This window comes from Ascidiella aspersa, chromosome 3, assembly GCF_963924565.1.
Source record: "Ascidiella aspersa chromosome 3, kaAscAspe10.2, whole genome shotgun sequence".
In the NCBI taxonomy this organism is placed as follows: domain Eukaryota; kingdom Metazoa; phylum Chordata; class Ascidiacea; order Phlebobranchia; family Ascidiidae; genus Ascidiella; species Ascidiella aspersa.
In genome coordinates this window covers 17,377,869-17,396,103 of record NC_139449.1, presented here as the reverse complement: position 1 = coordinate 17,396,103, position 18,235 = coordinate 17,377,869, and the positions used below count along the sequence as shown (strand labels likewise).

Genomic DNA, 18,235 nt, shown 5'->3' with positions numbered 1-18,235 from the left:
CAGAAAAACTAATTAGTAAAAAATACAAAACATGTCGGTAACTTGAGATGGCAAGGCATTGCTATACCTTATATTGTAGTCCTTTTGGAGATGGGTCCCAGCTTACATATGCCCCAGAAAATGTAATATTGCCATGAGGCACAGTTAGTTTGTGGATCGGTCCCGGAACTGCAACATATGTAAAAAGTTGAACGAAAAACACCAATAATAAATATTGTAGTAATTTATTTTTTAACTGCAATTCTCTATCGGGTCAAACCGACCAAGGAAGATAAACATGCGGACCGAAGTAATTACAGGTGATTGATAAATCTATCAGCATTTTGTCCACTGAAATAGTAGGAAGGACTAAAAATATAATGAGTCAAAAAATGCCTTACCGTCACTGCTTCCTTCACATTTCCATTGACCAAGCCCTGAATATAACACACGACAGTTGCTTAGTAAACGATATGTCACATACTATTCGTATTCTTTAATTTATTAAAAGCATAAAGATGGGTGTAATCAAAACTAAAATGTATCATATTGATTAAGTTTTTGAGCATATTGGTTGGAGGTTTAAATCAGACACACTGCACACTACCAGGATGTTGAAAATGAATAAAGAATTATTAAAAACGTACAAAAATGTTACCTACTTCTATTATGGGTTTTTGATATTCCTATCATACGTTTACATTTTAAAGAATGGGAAATTTTGAAATGGTTTCAAACCTTACTTTAACAACGTAAAGCAAACAAAAACTTTATGCTTCTTGCGAATTTGATTTTGCTTTTTAATGTGTTTTAGAATTAGACAACTTTGGTGGGATTTTTTCAGGCTAAATAGACGTGTTTTATTCTTTGATATACCTTTACTCGGTTTTGGTTTCACATTTGTAAAGCAGTTAGACATGTCACACTACGTGTCTAAATGTTTTACGTTATGACGTAATTTTGTGACGGTATGTCCCCCCTAAAAAGTCCTAGATCCGAACAAGTTACCCACCAGTACGAAATGTGATCTCCTTTGGTTCGCTACATCCGTTGTTCGTTCTGCTTATCACGTTCACCACGTAAAGCGTGTCGACGTCGAGGTCACGCAAGGTTACCTGGGCCTGAGTGACGTTGCCTTCTCCGCGAATACAAGAGGATTTGGGATTTTTTACCTCAACGGTATACCTTCATTGGTAAAACACTCAGTAAAGTTTTAAGTATGCCTTTGGTAAGCATGGAATAGGATATAGGTTGCATAAAAATACGAATGGTTTAAGCTGCTTTCTCTAGTTTTCCAACATAACAAATCATGCAACTTTCGTTTATTTACCATTGTGCATCAGGTGTATCTTTCCACCGCAAGAGGGCGGCCGTTCCGCGGATATTTTTAGCTTTTCCCTCCGTAATTTCCATTAGAGCTAATGCAAATAGTTGTACATTTAATAGCAAAAAATAAATCGACAGCATACAGGCTCCAGTGCAGTGGTTCTGAACGTGGGCTCCGCGATGCGGTTTTATGGGGACCGCGAAGAAACGCAAATTAAATAATACTCTTAATCAAAGATAATTGACGCTTACAAACGCACCATGCGTGAATTGTTCTGTCACATTCGATTATATTTCGGTGTTTAATTCTTAAAAAAGAAATTTTTGATACTTTTCCGATTGTCAGGATTTAAAAAGTGCGAACGTTTGCTAAAACAACAGTTTGGACTCTCAGTTAACGATTGCCTTCAAAAGACAATTTAATTGAAGAACTGTCCTGTACTAAATCTGGGAATAAATTATTGCTTTAAAAATACCCTTTTTGTTCATGAATCAACTAAAAAGTTGTTAACGGGCCGCTTCGCAAAATTTAGAAAAGGTTGAGTACCACTGCTCTAGTGAATTACTTCACCGTACAGTGTAAACCCTAATTTACACTCTACGTATAAATAAACATGCAAAAATCCCGTAGTCCACAGTACACATACACGTACTGGATTTCGTACATTTAAATAAGCAAATTAGATGTAACTGTATTATGAGATTCTGCCGCGTGTCATACTAAATAAATGACAGGTATAGTAGTTTTAAAACGATCTTGTAATGTATGATTGTAAAAAAAGTTTTCTTTTAAAAAAAGGAAAGCTTACGCATCGGACAACTTCCGGGCGCTCTCCTGTTTCTTTTCCCATCATAATCGGTTTCCCACAAATCGTCGTCCAGGAAAGGGTCGTACTCTAAATTAAGTTCGACTGCGTTTGAATCTGTCAGTAAATCACCGCAACAAACGGTTGGCACCAAACAGAGCGACAGTAGCCGCAACGCAAGGCTTGGGTGCATCGCACTCGTAGAATTTATGCAACTGCACCAAACAAGGAACTGCGCAAAAAGCACAAATTGCAATAGCGAACAATCCCAAAGTCAGCTACGCCGGGTTTAGTCAAGGAAAAAAAAACTTGAAAATGACTTTAGTCAAACGTTTTGTTTATTGAATTACGAAAGTTTTAGGCTATCTGTAAAATATTTCACCGAAACAAAATTGTGCAACTTTGAATTAAATACGGATCATGTTTATTGGTTACGGCTACGCAATAATAACTATTTAATTTTATTACGAGAAAACTGACTCGTCTTGCTTGCAATTCACGACAAACTCTCATTCGAATACCGACGGATGCACTGACATTTTTACAAGTGAACAAAAAAATGTTGGTGAAATTAAATTGAAGTGACGCCAAAGCGAACGTGCTTCATTCGGTCGCAATAATAAATTATTAAAATTTTGCAGGAACGATGCGAAATAATTTGGCGATTATTGAGGGGAGAAGGACAGGAATTATTTCCGCGACGTTTTCACACGCGTATTGGCGATTAATTATTAAATGCACGCCAGTCGGACGGGTTTACAACGCGACATACACAACACGCCACGTGTTGTCGATGAAACAAGCTTGTTCAAACAACCAAGCAACACCATACGAATTCTTGAAATTATTTTAACTTTATAAAAGTAAAATAGAAGGAAATTAACTGCGATTCAGAAAATCTTAGCAAACTGCATACACTTTATAAAAAGGTCGTTACAACAAGTTTTTAGTTCACATTTTAAATTATATATCGATGTAATCACCTAAAGGTTGTAGACTTTTTTTAAACGACGTTATGCCAAACAAATTGGTCGGAAAAAAATCGAATAAATAAAGGATTGTTGTTTTTAGCGAGCGGTGTCAAAAATTTAAAGAACAACAATGTTTAATCGTAAATCAGAAAACTAAATAGTCTTAAGGTATTTAAAATATATATTAACGTTTTACATACTTAGGTATCATCTTGAACGTTTCGAATAACTCTTTATTCATTTTCAACATCGATGTTGAAAATGAATAAAGAGTTATTCCAAACGTTCAAGATGATACCAATTTCTGTATGGGCTTTGATATTCTTATTACGTCTTACTACAACCTCCAACCATTATGCTTCAACGTTTTGCATACTGAACCATGTTTTTATTACGAAAGAAAAATGAATGACACCGGAAAAAAACTAAACACAGCAACCAGAAATATTTTTGCGTAACACAAAAGTGCAACTATTGACAACAAAATAAAATTATTTCAAACAAATTTAATTATAAAATAAGAAAAAAAATAATTTTCGTTAAACACATTAGTATCACCAGATTTACAAAGTTAAGTACGTTTTCAAACATATGCGCATGAATAGAACGCTGAAAATGTCAGAAGTTGGTCATATTTTTTGTTGTACTGCTTTTTCGACAAAGTCGTATATGCTGGTTTAACGTACCAAGCTAACAAACAACAAAAATGCTAATCTCATTTGAGTCCATTATTGCTATCAAAAAGCGGGAATAAATCTCTCTGTATATTTTGTCGCGATTTGTTCGCCAGTAGGTCTGCTTGCGTTTCAGAACACTTAACGGGTAAAGGAAAAAACTATAGTAAAAAGCGTCACGCGACCCAAAAAGGAACACTCTTCACTCCACATAGTTAAAGTATGTCACATTTTGGACAGCGGGAAAAAAGGCGCCAAACAAGAAAAAACGTGATGAGGCTTTTCTGTTATAAAAACCGTCAGGGTGAAAATTTGATGTGTTGTCCTTAAACAATGAATGTTCATAGCGAAATTCCCATATCGTGCTGCGTACTACAAAATCGCTGTTAATGGTATGTTAGCTGACCAATGCTTTTACAATACCGTCGGTTTTAATACAATGGTATTATCGAAAATTCCTCAGCAGATATTACTCCTCTATAGGTCTTATTGCTAGTGCGTTCACGTAACAATCTTTTGACGTAATTGAACAATTTTATTTTCAGTCGTGTATGTAGCGAGTGATAAAAGATTTGACTAGAGTGTCAAAAAGCAGAAAAAAGTTTTACTTTCTACATTTCTTTTACCACAATTTCATCTTAATCCAACTTAATACCTTGTGATTTTCTACATAGGCTTCATCGTAGCGGTATCTTTAAAGTACTGAACGACAAATTTGTTTTATGTTGGTTGCGATTGGAAGCTTATGCTTTGGCATTGATCGACCGAGCGTCGCAGCGTGTTTAAGACTTAGGAATTGTTACGTCACACGATGCAGTGTGTAAAATGGAGTTCGGCAACCTTTCTTTAGACTCGTGTCAATGCTAAGCCTAAAACGTCTCGGCGGGCCCATATTAAATTTTAACTGTCAATTTAAAATGGGTCTAATTAAAATAAGAAAAAGCAGTTTAACTCTATTTAGAAGTGCGACTTCGTCAAATTCCAGGGCGTTTTGACGCCCTGCCAGAAATCCAGGGCGTCCAAAAACGCTCTGCACACCCACGTTCGGCGCCTATGATCATACAGTAATGTTAAGGTTGTTTCAGCTTTTCTGAAGTTGAAATTTCACTCAAATTGAAGGAATGATAAATTCGGTTGATTACATTGAAACAATTCGACGAACAGTCACTTGACATGCAAAGGACATTCCCCCAGGGAAAAACATTCCAGCAAGATTTTGCGTCACACTATACGTTCAAGTAAGTGAAAAAATCTTTCCAAAAAGATAAGGTAAATGTTTGGATTGGCTAGGAACCTCGCCAGACCTGAACCCTGTCTAAAAACGTTGGTCAATTTTGAAATCCTGTTCGGAAAAACACAATTTTACTACAAAAACATAATTCGTAGAGGCCATTACTCAAGTTTGGTATTAGTTCAAAAAAATTGTAAAATGTGTGTCTAATCGAAACAGGAAACTTTCGCAGCTTCACATTCAAAATCCCTGTATTCTTATGAGCCTGCAAGAGGTTTCATTATTCAAACCATTGGCTATACCCACGTTGGTTCAGCAACCTTACACAACTATGGTAGATGGTATAATGGGATTAAACATAATGTGTAGCAATGATTTAGAGACCACAGCTTGATGAATTTCTACATTTAGATTACTTACGCAAAACTGGGGTTATTTTTTTTTTACAAATCCGCAGTTATCGCAATGGCTTTACTTTACAACGTCATTAGGCTGAGGAATGACAAGGGAAAACACCGTTAAAAAAAATTATATCACAATTAACAAAAAATATAAATTACATGTCTCCGCGTTACTAACAACATAAGGTGACAGACTTAACACTCATCAGCAAAACTAAAATCTCATTAACATTGAGATATATTGAGATATAAAAGTGGTTGAATCATACCACAAAAAGGCTGCAAAATACAATAGTAAATAAATATAGTGTTATAATGTTTTTACTACTAAAAACAATTTATAAAATCGAAGCCACTTCTGTCTCTAAAGTTGTTCGATGTCACGCACATCGACTTTCAAGAGTAACAACGTCTAATTTAACCCTTAGCAGGTGAGTTAAGATTTAAATTGGAACGTTTTAATTTGTCGAAGTCTGTGTGCTCCCATGTCCAGCCCTGATAATCGTTTGTGACGTCACAGGGAAGTAGAAGTATTTGGTGTTTGTTGTCCATATGATCGACGGTGGCACACAAGCCAGTGATGGCGTGGTATAGCTGCTTCGTGGCTGACTAAAAGCAACAAAACTTTGATTGAGTAATCACGACAATTTAGGTATCTGGGGTTTGATTTCACAATACAAGTGCTAGTCACTGCAATTTTCAACAATCGTTGTCAATCACGGTAAAGCATCACTATGTGTAGCACAGATACTTTAGCTGCATAGCAGCCATATAACACAAATTATCATTCACAAAACAAAATTTATTAACGAGAAAAGGCATATATTTGTATCAACGCAGCTCCATAAAATCCGGATCGTAAATCTACACGTTCTTTAATCTTTATACATGAAAATAGTAGAATTTTCGTTAAGGTATGTGTTAGGAATTTCTGATACTTGACATTTTATTTCGATGCCGATACCCGATATATTGGGCAAACAGTATCGTGATTCGATCCGATACCAAATAAGGTCCTTACTATGCTCAAAGCAACATTGAAAAAATTTAAATGCTCAGTAGTAATTTTTAAAGATTATTAACCCAAAATTTGATTTGCGTTAAGAGGTTTAGTTACCACTACCTATTAAGTTGTGACAAATTTACTTTTAAATGTAAAATCGTTGCTTTTTTATTAAAAAATATGGCTGAAATTCCCATATTAATTTGGTATCGGATCGGCGCCGATACCACCCTAATATCTGACGAGTACCGATACAACCACTTGGCATCGTGTATCGGCTACGATCCGATATTATCGGACATCCCTGGTGTATGTATTACAAATAACCTAACCTTGTACTTCCACAGCTGATTGCCATATTGACCGTGACATTCCCACAGCACCAAAGGTCGATTAAGTCCCTGGCCATCTAAACATATCTTGCGAGCCGAGTCCATATCCCCACCAGGTCGGATGTCTTCCTTCCAAGTCAATATTAGCTCCTGAAAAGGTGACAAAGTAAATATTGTTAAAGACCTACGGCTGGTATAACAAATAGCTATGTCCATGACGTACTTATAACGTTCTGATGCTGGGCGAATGGTGTCACGATATTTTAATTTATTCGTTCCATTTAAATGACAAAAAAATCATATTGTTCTGCCACCAACGACTTGACTTTCGGGCAATGCGTTATAATAGGTAGGGTGATTATTTTTCACCTCAAAAAATTAAAATTTTGACATTAAAAAATTTTTTTGGACAAAAATGTTACCCAATAAAAATACGCTGATTAAAACAACACAATGTTGTATGAAGTATATACTGCTGAAGTGTCTTGGCGTCGTCAGTCACTTGATTTTGATGTTTTACTGACGACCGGTGAAACTAGGGTTGGGCATTTGACCAGTCAAATAAAATCCGGTTAACTGACCGGTCAAATACTATACACACTATCAAAATGCAATTTAGGTTGAAATTAACCATGATTTTAACTTTAAATAAATATATGAACGTTTGGGCTCAAGTACAATGGTTTGAAAACCAAAAACAAGTATTTTTTGACTATCAATAAGAATTTTGGCAAAATCATGCCCATCTTACAACCAATAATATATCAGTTACTGTAGTAATTTTTTCCCTTACTACAACAACCAAGTTAAGCCAACAAGTTTATTAACGAAATATAACAACAAGTAAATGCATCAAAAATAGTTATACTCCTCGTCACAACCTTTGTCACTATCTGAATTTTCTAAATCATCACCAGGGTCCACTGGAGACAAGGGATTTGGTTCTTCTAAATTTCTAAGTAGCCTCATATACGTGCATTTATTCTAAACAAAATAAATCTAATCAATGAAACATGCATACAGAGTGTGTAACAACTGGAGTCTAGCCTTTCTGAAGCTGCTTTTTGACCAACGATTACGGTTTACGTATAATTAGTACACCGAAAGCCATTACAGACTCACCAAATTTGTTGATCTATGATGTAAGCAGGGCAGGCTAGAAAAACAACTAGACTGCAGTAAGGTTCGAACTCACGACGTCCGGTCAAGCCGGGACCGCCACTCTACCAACTGAGCTACCCAGGCTCAGATAGGAGCGAGTCGAGAAACAACCATACGCCAATGCTTGCTCAATCTGTTAGTCCAAGCAACTTCATATTGAAGGGGATCCACAGTATCATATCATTTATTCAATGAAACATGCACACAGAGTGTGTTAACAACTGAGATCTAGCCCTTCTGAAGCTGTAGTTGTTTTTCTAGCCTGCCCTGCTTGCATCATAGATCAACAGATTCGGCGAGTCTGCAATGGCTTTCGGTGTACCAAAATAAATCTACTTCACTTTGTTATTAGCACAGAACATGTGTTTGCATCAGGTAAACCAACCCTACGATTTTATATTTAAATTCTTTAAAAAAGTTACAATCAAGATTATTAAAAAATCCAACCACAAAACAACCCTTAAAAAATTTACAACATTTGAAAAAAAAAGTCCAATATGTCCAATATGAATATTTGACCGGTTAAATAAAGTGCGGTCAATTGACCGTATTTGACCGGTCAATTGACAGGCTTGCCAACCCTAGGTGAAACACAAATCAGTTAGGTTTCGGGTTCAAATCTTTAATTGATTTTTTGGCATATCAAAAGGACAAACCACTAAAAATACCAACGAAAAACAAGACGCGGGATATTTTTGAAAATTGTTGACTAAACACCTTAGTTGAAATACAAAAATAACAAAGAGCTTACATATTATCGAAATAGCAAATCAAAAATCGCAAATCGCCACCGAAACAACACAGCAAATACTGTTCAATACATTTGTCCAAATCTAAGATTCACAACTGTTACACGTATTATTTTATCGTTTGTTTGTGTGTTGTTTTTTTTTCGATATTTTATTGTTTGCACGTCTGTTCTTTTCACTTTTCCTTTCACATACACGTAATTGTATCGCTTTTGCAGTTTTTGGTAATTTTGTAACGATTTTTGGGCAATTTGAAAACGATTTTACCCTGAAATAATTTTGACCTAACGTATAAATTATGACTTTGGTGTAAATTTTGAATACATTTGTTGTATGTTTAATTGTTTATACTCCTAGTAGTTGAGTCAGTTAAAAAATATTTAGATATTTTATTTCCGGTGATAAAAGGTAACACAGGTTTTAAAAAAGTTTTAAATATTATGGAAAAAATACCTGCCTTAATGAGCATTTTTTTATTAGTTTGGCTCCGAGAGCCACATGCGGCTCCTAATCGTCTTTTTACCGGCTCCCGCATTAAGGTTCAAAAAATAAAATGATTTATCCGAAGCATATTTGCGCACGAGTTCGCTCGACAACAGCAAGCGTTTTAGATTAATTGTTTAGTTGCGTAACTTTGTGACGTCATACCTGAAATTTTTTATGCCCCCTAAAAAACAATACTGTATCCACCTCTGCACATAACACAACGCGATGCCAAAACAACTTTCGAAGAAAGCTTACCTTCTTCAGCCAGAAAATAGGACGTTTTTGACTTTGAGTAAAAAGGAAGAGAAACATTTTGCCTTCTTTGACGTAGTTTGTCTAATTAAAATTTATAAATAAACTGCATGATCTTTTTGCAGCTCGATACTCACTGTTCAAATTTGGCTCAGATGCTTACAAAGGTTGAGATCCACTGGGATAGTGTACCACAAAAAAGAACCAATGAAATCGATCAGATAATTATAACAGATAGCAAACTGTAACATTTTAAAGTTGAAGTAGACAACAAATTAAATGAAGTCGGTGCAAACCTGTTCAGCCGAACCCTTCTTCCTGCACTTTTGCACAGAGAGTGGCCCTCCTTGCGGTTTGTACATGGCATCCATGCATAAGTTCATTCCCTTGTTTATCAACTGAAAGAAGTTTCGTGGCGTAACGCAAAGTAGTAGTTGATTTACAAAAAAATACCATTATCTAGCAATTATTTTTTCATAGGCTATTTGAGGTTATTTGTTTATTTTATCGAACAAATTAACAACTTTTAAACTAACTGTTTATGAAAATGAATGGAAAATTTTTACCAAATTTAATAAACCTTAGACCCCTCCTTTACAAAACAAATGGGCCTTAACCCAATTTTTTTAGACTTGTAGTGTATAATCCATACTTATTAATAATTACAATCAAGTAACACATAGTCATCAAATTAGGTGATTATGTCGTTTATTAGCGGTAATCGCATTCGTAAATTAAACCAGGTCGCGATGGATCTATAATATTCTTGTTTTTATTTGTCAAATTAATATAAACGCGTATTTCCGAATATCGTCTAATACAGTGGTCTCCAACCTGTGGGTCGCGACCTTCTGCTGTTTTAGTACGATTTATGTATAATATTTCACTTTATTTATAATAACGTCACAGTAATAAACGTGACTCAGTTGATAGCGGAGACTTGCTTCCTTCTACTTAAAACTGCTGTTTTTAGCTCGGTGCTAAATAATGTAACGTGACATTTCACAAAATTAGACTTCTTTGATTTAGCGCAGCGAAAGTCACATTTTTTAATTAGTCAAAAGGCTTTTTTTTCCACGAAATTGGGTAACGTGGTTTGCATATATAAGGAGTGGGCTTTATATTCTTCATTTAGTCAATAACAGAACAGATTCCTACCTTATGTCACAATTAATCGGTTGTGGTAAAATAATAAAAAATCGTATCTTTGTGATAATGAGGTGCAGCACAGCCACTGGATGTTTGCTGTTTGGTTTACTTAAACTGGGACGTTAGTTAGTAATAAAATATTCAGGCAGCGTTAATAAACCACCTGGGTTCGTTTGTTAAATTCAAATTCATATGTTAAATTAAACTTCCTAAAAGCAATCAATTTGATGCACACGTGTAGCCACAGTTTTTGTAGAATTATGTAATCTGAAAACAAACTGGGGTCGCAATTTAATTTCTGATTCCATTTTATTTAAATTGTGGTCGCGTATAGAAAAGGTTGGAGACCACTGGTCGAATAAACCACGTCGCTTTGGTTCTCTTCTAACTCACCGTTCCCCAAGCGGCCGGCTCGGGCATGACAGGCGGGTAGTGCTTGACGATGTCTGGCGCTACTTCTGTCATAAACCAGTAGAAGGACTTACACTGGAGATCTTCTCGAAGCTTCTTCTGCTTCTCTAGCGACCCGGCGTCGATGCCACGCACATATGGCCGCTTTTTGTAAAAGTACTCCTTGTATTCATCCATCCAAACCTCAGCTACTCGCTTAAAGTTCTGTGGTAGTCAGCATTGTTAGCACTTAAAAAACTGTGTGACACATATTTGTCACATAAAATTGGCTTGGGAGTAAACCTAAAATCAGGTCTCATCGTCAGATATGACTTTGGGACCAATACTACATAAAAACCATTAAGTTTTATTTTTACTACCAAGTTATTATTGGAAGCGTGGCACCACTGATACCGACTTCGCATATAGTGACTTAAGAGTGGTAAGACATATTTTAATACTCAGAGCCAGAGGGTATTTATACAAATGATAGTTGTTATAAATATATGCTGTCAAGTTTAGGTGCTACAAGACGAAATACGTTTAACTTTAAAATAAGCAAAAAAAAGAAAAAAAGAAAATACGTTTATGGTAAGCAGTGCACCACTATGCTTTTAGCATCTGAAGTGGTTTGCTGAAAAAGAACAACGCTGATAAACTATTCCTAACTAAACAATACGGCACTTAATCATGACATATTTTTCATTCAAAGTTTCGTCTGTCCAGGCATAAACACTGAATAATAGGCAATAATCCACTTTCTCACCCGATTGATGTTTGTTCCTTTAGGTAAAGAATAAGGCATGAACTTGCGATAGATATGGCCTACCCTTGAACAAGGAGCATCCAGTATCTTGCCGCCACACATCCAGACCTTAAATAAGGGTTAAAACAGCCAGAAAACTTAGTTAGGTTAACTGCATTTTGGTAGAAACTTTACGAACAATTACCTTAAACGACAGTTCATATTGCTCTCCACCCCATATTTCCAGTCCAGGATCATAAAGGCCAATTTCTTGAAAATAAATCCTGTTTACTGCAAACAAACCCCCTGCCATGATTGGATCTCTGTTTAGAAACAACACTTCAAAGTTAGTTAGTTACTTTTTTCATTTCAAAAAGATTATAAGAGCCTACGTCATACAAATCTTTTTAATATTTAGATTTAGTATTTAAAACCCATATTGACATTGTAACCTTGTAACACTTTTCTGAAATTCAACATATTTAAGTTTCATGACATTCCATTATGACCTTATTTTGGTATGCTAAGTTTAACATTTTCTGTGCCCTATTAAAAATGTTATATGTATGCTTAATATTCAGAAAACACTGTCCTAGGGATGCATACTCAAATGGGTCACTTGGATCTTTAGGTTTCATTTCATCTGGAATAGGAATTCTTTTATAGTAGAGCTCCCAGTCAAAAGCCCCCCTCATAGCATCACCAGGTTGGGTCAGGTAGTGAAAGTCATCCTTGTCTATGATGTCAATCATGGGACAGGTGACCACTTTGCGATCTTTTGCAATAGGATCTAAACAATATAGTCTTTTAGTTTTTGTTTATGTTGGGTTTGACTTATGTTGATGACAAAATAATAATTATTACCCAACAATGGTGGAAGCCAGTTGTGGGTAACCTCTACATGTGAGTCAAGGATTACAACAACTTGTCCACTAGCTTGGTTCACTCCAGCCAACCTCGCTCTGATAAGGCCTTCACGTTTTTCAGTACGAATTAATTTAACCTTTGCATACTTGGCAAGTTCTTTATCCAGTTTTTCTTTTAAGTGTACTGAAAAAAAACAAAAAAACATGAATGAGTAATTTATATCTGTAATACAAACCTAATATGAAAAAAGCATACATAAAAATGACACTGATTGCATGTTTTTATATCTAGATTATTTGAATAAACAATAATTTACTAAAGAGTTTTTTTAAGTTATGAACTATTTTACTCAATGTTTATTGTATGGTATTAATATGCTCTTGGCTTCACAAACCTTCTAAAAACAATTTTAAGAGTATTTCTGGTGAAAGATGATGCATGTCATATCACCAGTAACAATTATGCTTTCAAGTTACTTATGATAGGTTTGCCTCTAAATTAAAAAAAATTATGAGTGTTGACATTCAAAAAAGTTTCCCATTATCAGGAGATAAAGTATATATTTTGACATATATATATAGGATAAAAGTTGTCATGTTTTTTGATATTAATTACAATTCTTCTCTATACTGAACTAAAAAAATTGGAAACTGTGTTTATGTTAAAAAGCCTTTCATTCAAATGCTTTTAGAGGTAATTAACAGTAATATTAACAAAAAGTCACAATAAATGTAAATGCACTTCAATAAAGCATTTAAATGACTCACACATAGAGCTAAAGTCATCCACAAGAATGATTTCATGCAGCAAAGGTGTTGGTGTCCTATTAATAATACTGTGGACAGTCCTGAACAATGTGGACCATCCCTCATTATGGAAAGGAATGATGATAGATGTATTTGGCAACTTTGACAGGTACAACTTGCGTTGACAACTGTTCCAGCATTTATGCAAGATAAAGTTAGGTTAACTTAAAATTTAGTTTTAGGTTTATCTATTGTTGAAGTATCCATTACTGCAAATAAGTTAGTTCTGGTGTTTTCTAGTTAACAAGTTTACTAAAATCAAGCAACTTGTAATACTGTTAAGCCATCAATATGAATAATGTTTATAAACAATAAAATCACAACTTAAATACATTTAATATACATTGCAAAATACAACAACATACTTTGGGTGACGTATATCCGGTAACGATCTGTTTAGAGATATTCTATTGCTTATTAAAATGTTAAATCCATTATCAGCATATGCTCCATGTCCCCTTTCACTTTCTTGTAAATGGACAGCAACACCTTGCTCACCAGGACCTATTTATAAATTATTGTTGCATTCATATGTAACACATAATACTTCATAAAGTATAAATGTACAAAATTAATATGAGTAAAGTTCTGTTAACTACATACCAGTCCTTTTTCGATCTTCTAGTATGAGCTTCCTGTCATGCCAATTGATTATCTCTCGTTGATTTTGACTGTCGGCCACAAAATCATCCTTAAAATAACATCTTAGATATAATAAATTGTAAATATCAAACTAAAACTTTGTAAGCTAAAAGTTCTATTTATAATGCAACATTGGGAATTACTATAGACCACTGAAATGTATGTATAATTATTTTGCAACTCAAATAAATAACTTTCAATACTAAAATTAAAACAACAGTACTTACTGGTTGAAAATTTGGAATGATATTGTTGTGCTCAAAGAGTTGGTTGGAATTAAGATCTTTTTCGACTAATGACGTACTTGATGAGAAGTCCATCAATTTTAATATTAACAGTAAAAAGAGACAACTCAGTAACAACAGAACTACACATTTTCTTAACTTAATTCGCATATCTTAACTTATATTTATGCGCAAACTTCGCTGAACTTTGGTTTAAAATAATTAACAAATTAACCTCATACACAACAACATCAATTTATATGAGATTGAATAAATTGATACAAATGGGGGAATTCACAATCAGACAATGAATTTACAGTAAAATATGTAGAATGCAAAAATTCCCCTAAAACTACCTAAATATCGACATTTAAAATAATTAAATTAAATTTTATTTACAGTATGAAAACAATTAGGGTAAACACCGCACGGTTAATTCCCATTTTAGAAAATCGTAAGAAAATTGCCCACGTTATTGTTTTGCAAGACGTTTGCAACAAAATGAATAGTAGTTTCCCAAAGAGGACGAAAGTTGGATGGGTGGAGGTAGAAGAGCATTATTTTGTTATCACTAAACCAAAAAATAACATTAGTCGCAAGTAAGTAGGTTAATTAATAAACTAAATAGAAGCTGTAACCCAAAATGTGAACCTACACAAACCTCGCTGTATTTCGCTTTGTAAGGACGAGTTAACCATAAGTACTTTACTTAACCTTAAGTACTAAAAAAAATTTGAATCAATTGACTTGAATGCAATGTTACTTTCTACTGTGGCAATAATTAGGTTTGTTGTAAAAAATATTTTAATCAAAGTTCCTGCAAAGCAGCCAGTATTATGTTTACAATGAGTATATCGTTCCAGCTTCACACAACCTAAAATACATCATATACAAAAGTTTAGTGTTCTGGCTTATATGACTCATATATTTCTTTAATTGCTGGAATTGTGAATTCAAGATACTTTACCTGGTTGTTTTCAGAGCCATGCATATCTCTGCAATTTTACACCGCCATATATAGAAATTAGTTACAACTTATGTGGTTGTGTTTTTTGGTTCTGCACGGCCTCTAGACATTAAAATAATAATTTTAGCCTGTAATTCCACACTTCCTGTGAATCAAATAAGTTTGTTATTAAATTATTTTTTGACAAGTTATATTATTTCAGTCCAAGAGCTCATTTTATATTTGGTAATTTATATTTCATAAAACAAACTAATTTATGGAACTTTCTTTTCTTGAAAATAGCTTGATTTGGAGGTCATTGCAACATGGCTTTAATACAACCCTATTTAAAATTGTTTATAAAATCTCAAATCACCCTTAAACAGTTATTACTGCTAACTATATGGATTCACCTATGTGTTTGTTAGTGCTCCTACTGTTCAGCATCGTATAACTTGTTTAAAATAATATAAAGACCAACTTGAAAAATGGATGGTTCTAGTGAACAGTATTTTTGTAGTGGCCATGCCAGCCTTCAATTATTTCTTAGTAAAAGTAGGCATTTTTTACAGTTCTGTGTTTTTTATGTCATTGTAAAATATTTACACTTACTTTTAGTGACAATGGAGACAGCAATGCCAAAGACATCTCTGGTATTACTGATGGCTATCATAGCTTTATACAGGACAAAATTTTCCATGGAGAAATTTGTTTAAAGCAAGATGGTGGTAAGCATGGATGTTTGTCAGTGGAAACACTGTATTTTATAGAAACATGTTTCTTAAGTATTGTTACATGTTTCATAAAACCTACACTATGATGCTATCATTACTACCAATCTTATAAAATTTGTTTGTAAATATATATGTGATGAAACTATAACAAGGACGAGTATATATGTCACTAATTCTTTCATTTATTCTTTATGGCAGATGTTAGGTTAAATGATCATATAAAGGAATCAATTATTGCAATAAATCCACAAACTATGGAAATATGTGGGTTTCAAATAGGTTATCCTGTAATTGTAAGATGTTCTAGCAAATCAAACAGGCTTATATTGAACTCCTATCGATCGTGGCCTTCAAATAAAATACCTTTAGGTACGTATAATGCTTCTAGTTGTTTGCTATTCTACAAGTCTGTACTAAATAATCCAGTTGTACACCAAAAAAAAACTAAATAATCCAGTTGTACACCAAAAAAAAAGTTACTATACAACCTAAATAAGACCAGTAATATCCACAAAACCACATAAAAACTAAAAAAGAACTACAAAAAAAGATAGAATTTTTAGCGCAGCCACAATGGCTCTTTGTGTTGTAAACTATTTAAAAAGGTCACAACTGTTTTTTTTCTATTTTAGTAATGGTATTCTGTGTTTAAACATAATTGTTTTACTTCATTTTTAAGGTAAAGTTGGCATGTCTAAACACCAGCTATCGCTAATTAACATAGAGATGGGGGAATCTATTTGTGTAATGGAAGTAGGCAACAAGCCTATATTTGCCAATCTAGTTCAACTTCGGCCTCTTTGTATACATGAAGAGGTGATATCTTTTCAAGCATCAGCTCATTTCAACAAATATATAGCCACTGTTTTAGGTAAAAATCATAACATGTATTGTATTTTTTTAGTTATTGAATGTTGATAAGGCATTTCTTTCTGCAGAAAACGTATTTGTTATGATAGATCAGCAAGTATCAGTGTTATATTTTGGTAAGCCATTTTTGTTTAAAATTGTTCAAATTGAAACGATAAAACAGCTTGATTCTGAATATTCCACAACAACAAATGGTACATTTGCCATTGAAAAAGACACTTTGCCACAAGTTTCTGATAAATTGGGCTCATTGGATTTATCTTTATCAGAAAATGATTTTGATATTTGTTCTCTAACATCTACACCTTTGCGAAATAACTCAACAAAATCTTGTAATGAAAATGCTTCTTACGGTGACAGAAAGAACTCTTACAGTGACAGAAATAACCTTGTCTATGTTCTTTCTGACAAAACAAAATATGAAATAATTTTTGATCAACAAACTGCAGGACATAAACCTGACAATACCGAGAATCCAAGATATAGTTTTAATTCTGTTGGTGGAATCAGAAATCAAATACAAACAATAAAAGACTTAATTGTGATGCCTTTACAAAATCCACACCTTTTTATTAAAAGTGGTAAGTACTAGTTTTATAACTTTATGTTTGACCCATGAGCAGCCGTAATGTAGCAGTTAATTGTTCCCTCGTAATATTTTTAATGACAGGAATACAACCTATACATGGCATTATATTACATGGTTTACCTGGCACTGGAAAAAGTTTACTTGCTGAAGCTGTTGCAAGTGAAGCAAACACAAGCCTAATTTTGATCCAAGTGTCTGAAATTTTGAGCAGGTTAATATTTTATATTATTTAAATGGTTTAAATAATACAATGGTTCTTAACCTTTGAGTAGTTACGTTTAAAGAAATAAATTTTGTGGGAAAATTTTGACAATGAAATGATAAAAGTAAATGCCTTCCAATTGCTTTAATTACTTTAAAGGCAACCTATTAGAACCGGTGTTGTTTATCATTTTGATAAGGTATAGTTTAATTCCAACAAGTTCTCTTTACACATTTACAACTAATAATGACTAAATCCAAATAAATTTTTCCAAATCTCATTCAACTCTGTTTTTTAAAGCTTTATGTTTCAAACAATTTTTTAAAATAACAACATGCAGGTTTCTTGGTGAAAGTGAAAAACAGCTCAATAAGCTATTCTGCAAAGCAAAACAAAAGTCACCATGCATTGTCATAATGGATGAGATTGATGCTTTATGTCCAAAGCGTGAAAATTCTCGAACTGATGCTGAACGGAGATTGGTAGCTTCGCTGGTCAACATACTTGATAGTAAGTTTATTGTTACTAAAATAATATGTATATATATTTTACAAAGATATATATACTCAATAATTACAGCTGACCTTAAGTCATATGCATTAAAAGTGTCAAGTGAAGTGTTAAGTCATTAGTTTCCCCACTCAATTCCCAGTTACAGACATTGCTATTGCATATTAAGTTAAAGTTAAGCTGTTTGCAT

The 18,235-nt window shown here is 33.9% G+C and overlaps 3 protein-coding genes across 3 annotated transcripts in view; 1 reads left to right on the top strand and 2 right to left on the bottom strand.

Moving 5' to 3' along the window:
- The window catches only part of LOC146160470 (uncharacterized), a 51,224-nt gene extending 47,788 nt beyond the window's left edge, over window positions 1-3,436 (bottom strand). Inside the window, exons 1-4 of the mRNA XM_083384949.1 lie at window positions 3,427-3,436; window positions 2,115-2,228; window positions 1,310-1,397; window positions 992-1,164 (exon numbers count right to left, since the gene is read on the bottom strand). Of these exons, the coding sequence (XP_083241075.1) occupies window positions 992-1,164; window positions 1,310-1,397; window positions 2,115-2,228; window positions 3,427-3,436 (385 nt within the window). The remainder of the gene's footprint in view (window positions 1-991; window positions 1,165-1,309; window positions 1,398-2,114; window positions 2,229-3,426) is intronic.
- Window positions 3,437-5,496: 2,060 nt separating this feature from the next.
- Window positions 5,497-14,391, bottom strand: LOC146160469 (polypeptide N-acetylgalactosaminyltransferase 10-like). The gene is made up of 12 exons (XM_083383785.1): window positions 14,198-14,391; window positions 13,932-14,019; window positions 13,694-13,832; window positions 13,290-13,456; window positions 12,520-12,705; window positions 12,262-12,445; window positions 11,861-11,978; window positions 11,677-11,784; window positions 10,914-11,135; window positions 9,668-9,769; window positions 6,724-6,873; window positions 5,497-5,997 (listed from the first exon to the last, which is right to left on the bottom strand). The coding sequence occupies exons 1-12, from the start codon at window positions 14,363-14,365 to the stop codon at window positions 5,806-5,808; spliced, it is 1,824 nt and encodes a 607-aa protein (XP_083239911.1). The 5' UTR covers window positions 14,366-14,391; the 3' UTR covers window positions 5,497-5,805.
- Window positions 14,392-14,695: 304 nt separating this feature from the next.
- The window catches only part of LOC146160468 (ATPase family gene 2 protein homolog A-like), a 30,854-nt gene continuing 27,314 nt past the window's right edge, over window positions 14,696-18,235 (top strand). The window contains exons 1-8 of the mRNA XM_083383914.1: window positions 14,696-14,793; window positions 15,759-15,868; window positions 16,073-16,243; window positions 16,554-16,745; window positions 16,813-16,938; window positions 16,975-17,325; window positions 17,415-17,544; window positions 17,876-18,045. Of these exons, the coding sequence (XP_083240040.1) occupies window positions 14,696-14,793; window positions 15,759-15,868; window positions 16,073-16,243; window positions 16,554-16,745; window positions 16,813-16,938; window positions 16,975-17,325; window positions 17,415-17,544; window positions 17,876-18,045 (1,348 nt within the window). The remainder of the gene's footprint in view (window positions 14,794-15,758; window positions 15,869-16,072; window positions 16,244-16,553; window positions 16,746-16,812; window positions 16,939-16,974; window positions 17,326-17,414; window positions 17,545-17,875; window positions 18,046-18,235) is intronic.

Excerpts from the sequence above, each read along its gene's own strand:
- LOC146160469 (XM_083383785.1), bottom strand. The coding sequence starts at position 14,365 with ATGCGAATTAAGTTAAGAAAATGTGTAGTTCTGTTGTTACTGAGTTGT. Across the intron at positions 12,706-13,289 it reads GGATGACTTTAGCTCTATGT|TACACTTAAAAGAAAAACTG; the intron begins GTGAGTCATTTA and ends GTTTTTTTTCAG. Across the intron at positions 11,136-11,676 it reads AAGGAACAAACATCAATCGG|AACTTTAAGCGAGTAGCTGA; the intron begins GTGAGAAAGTGG and ends TGACTACCACAG.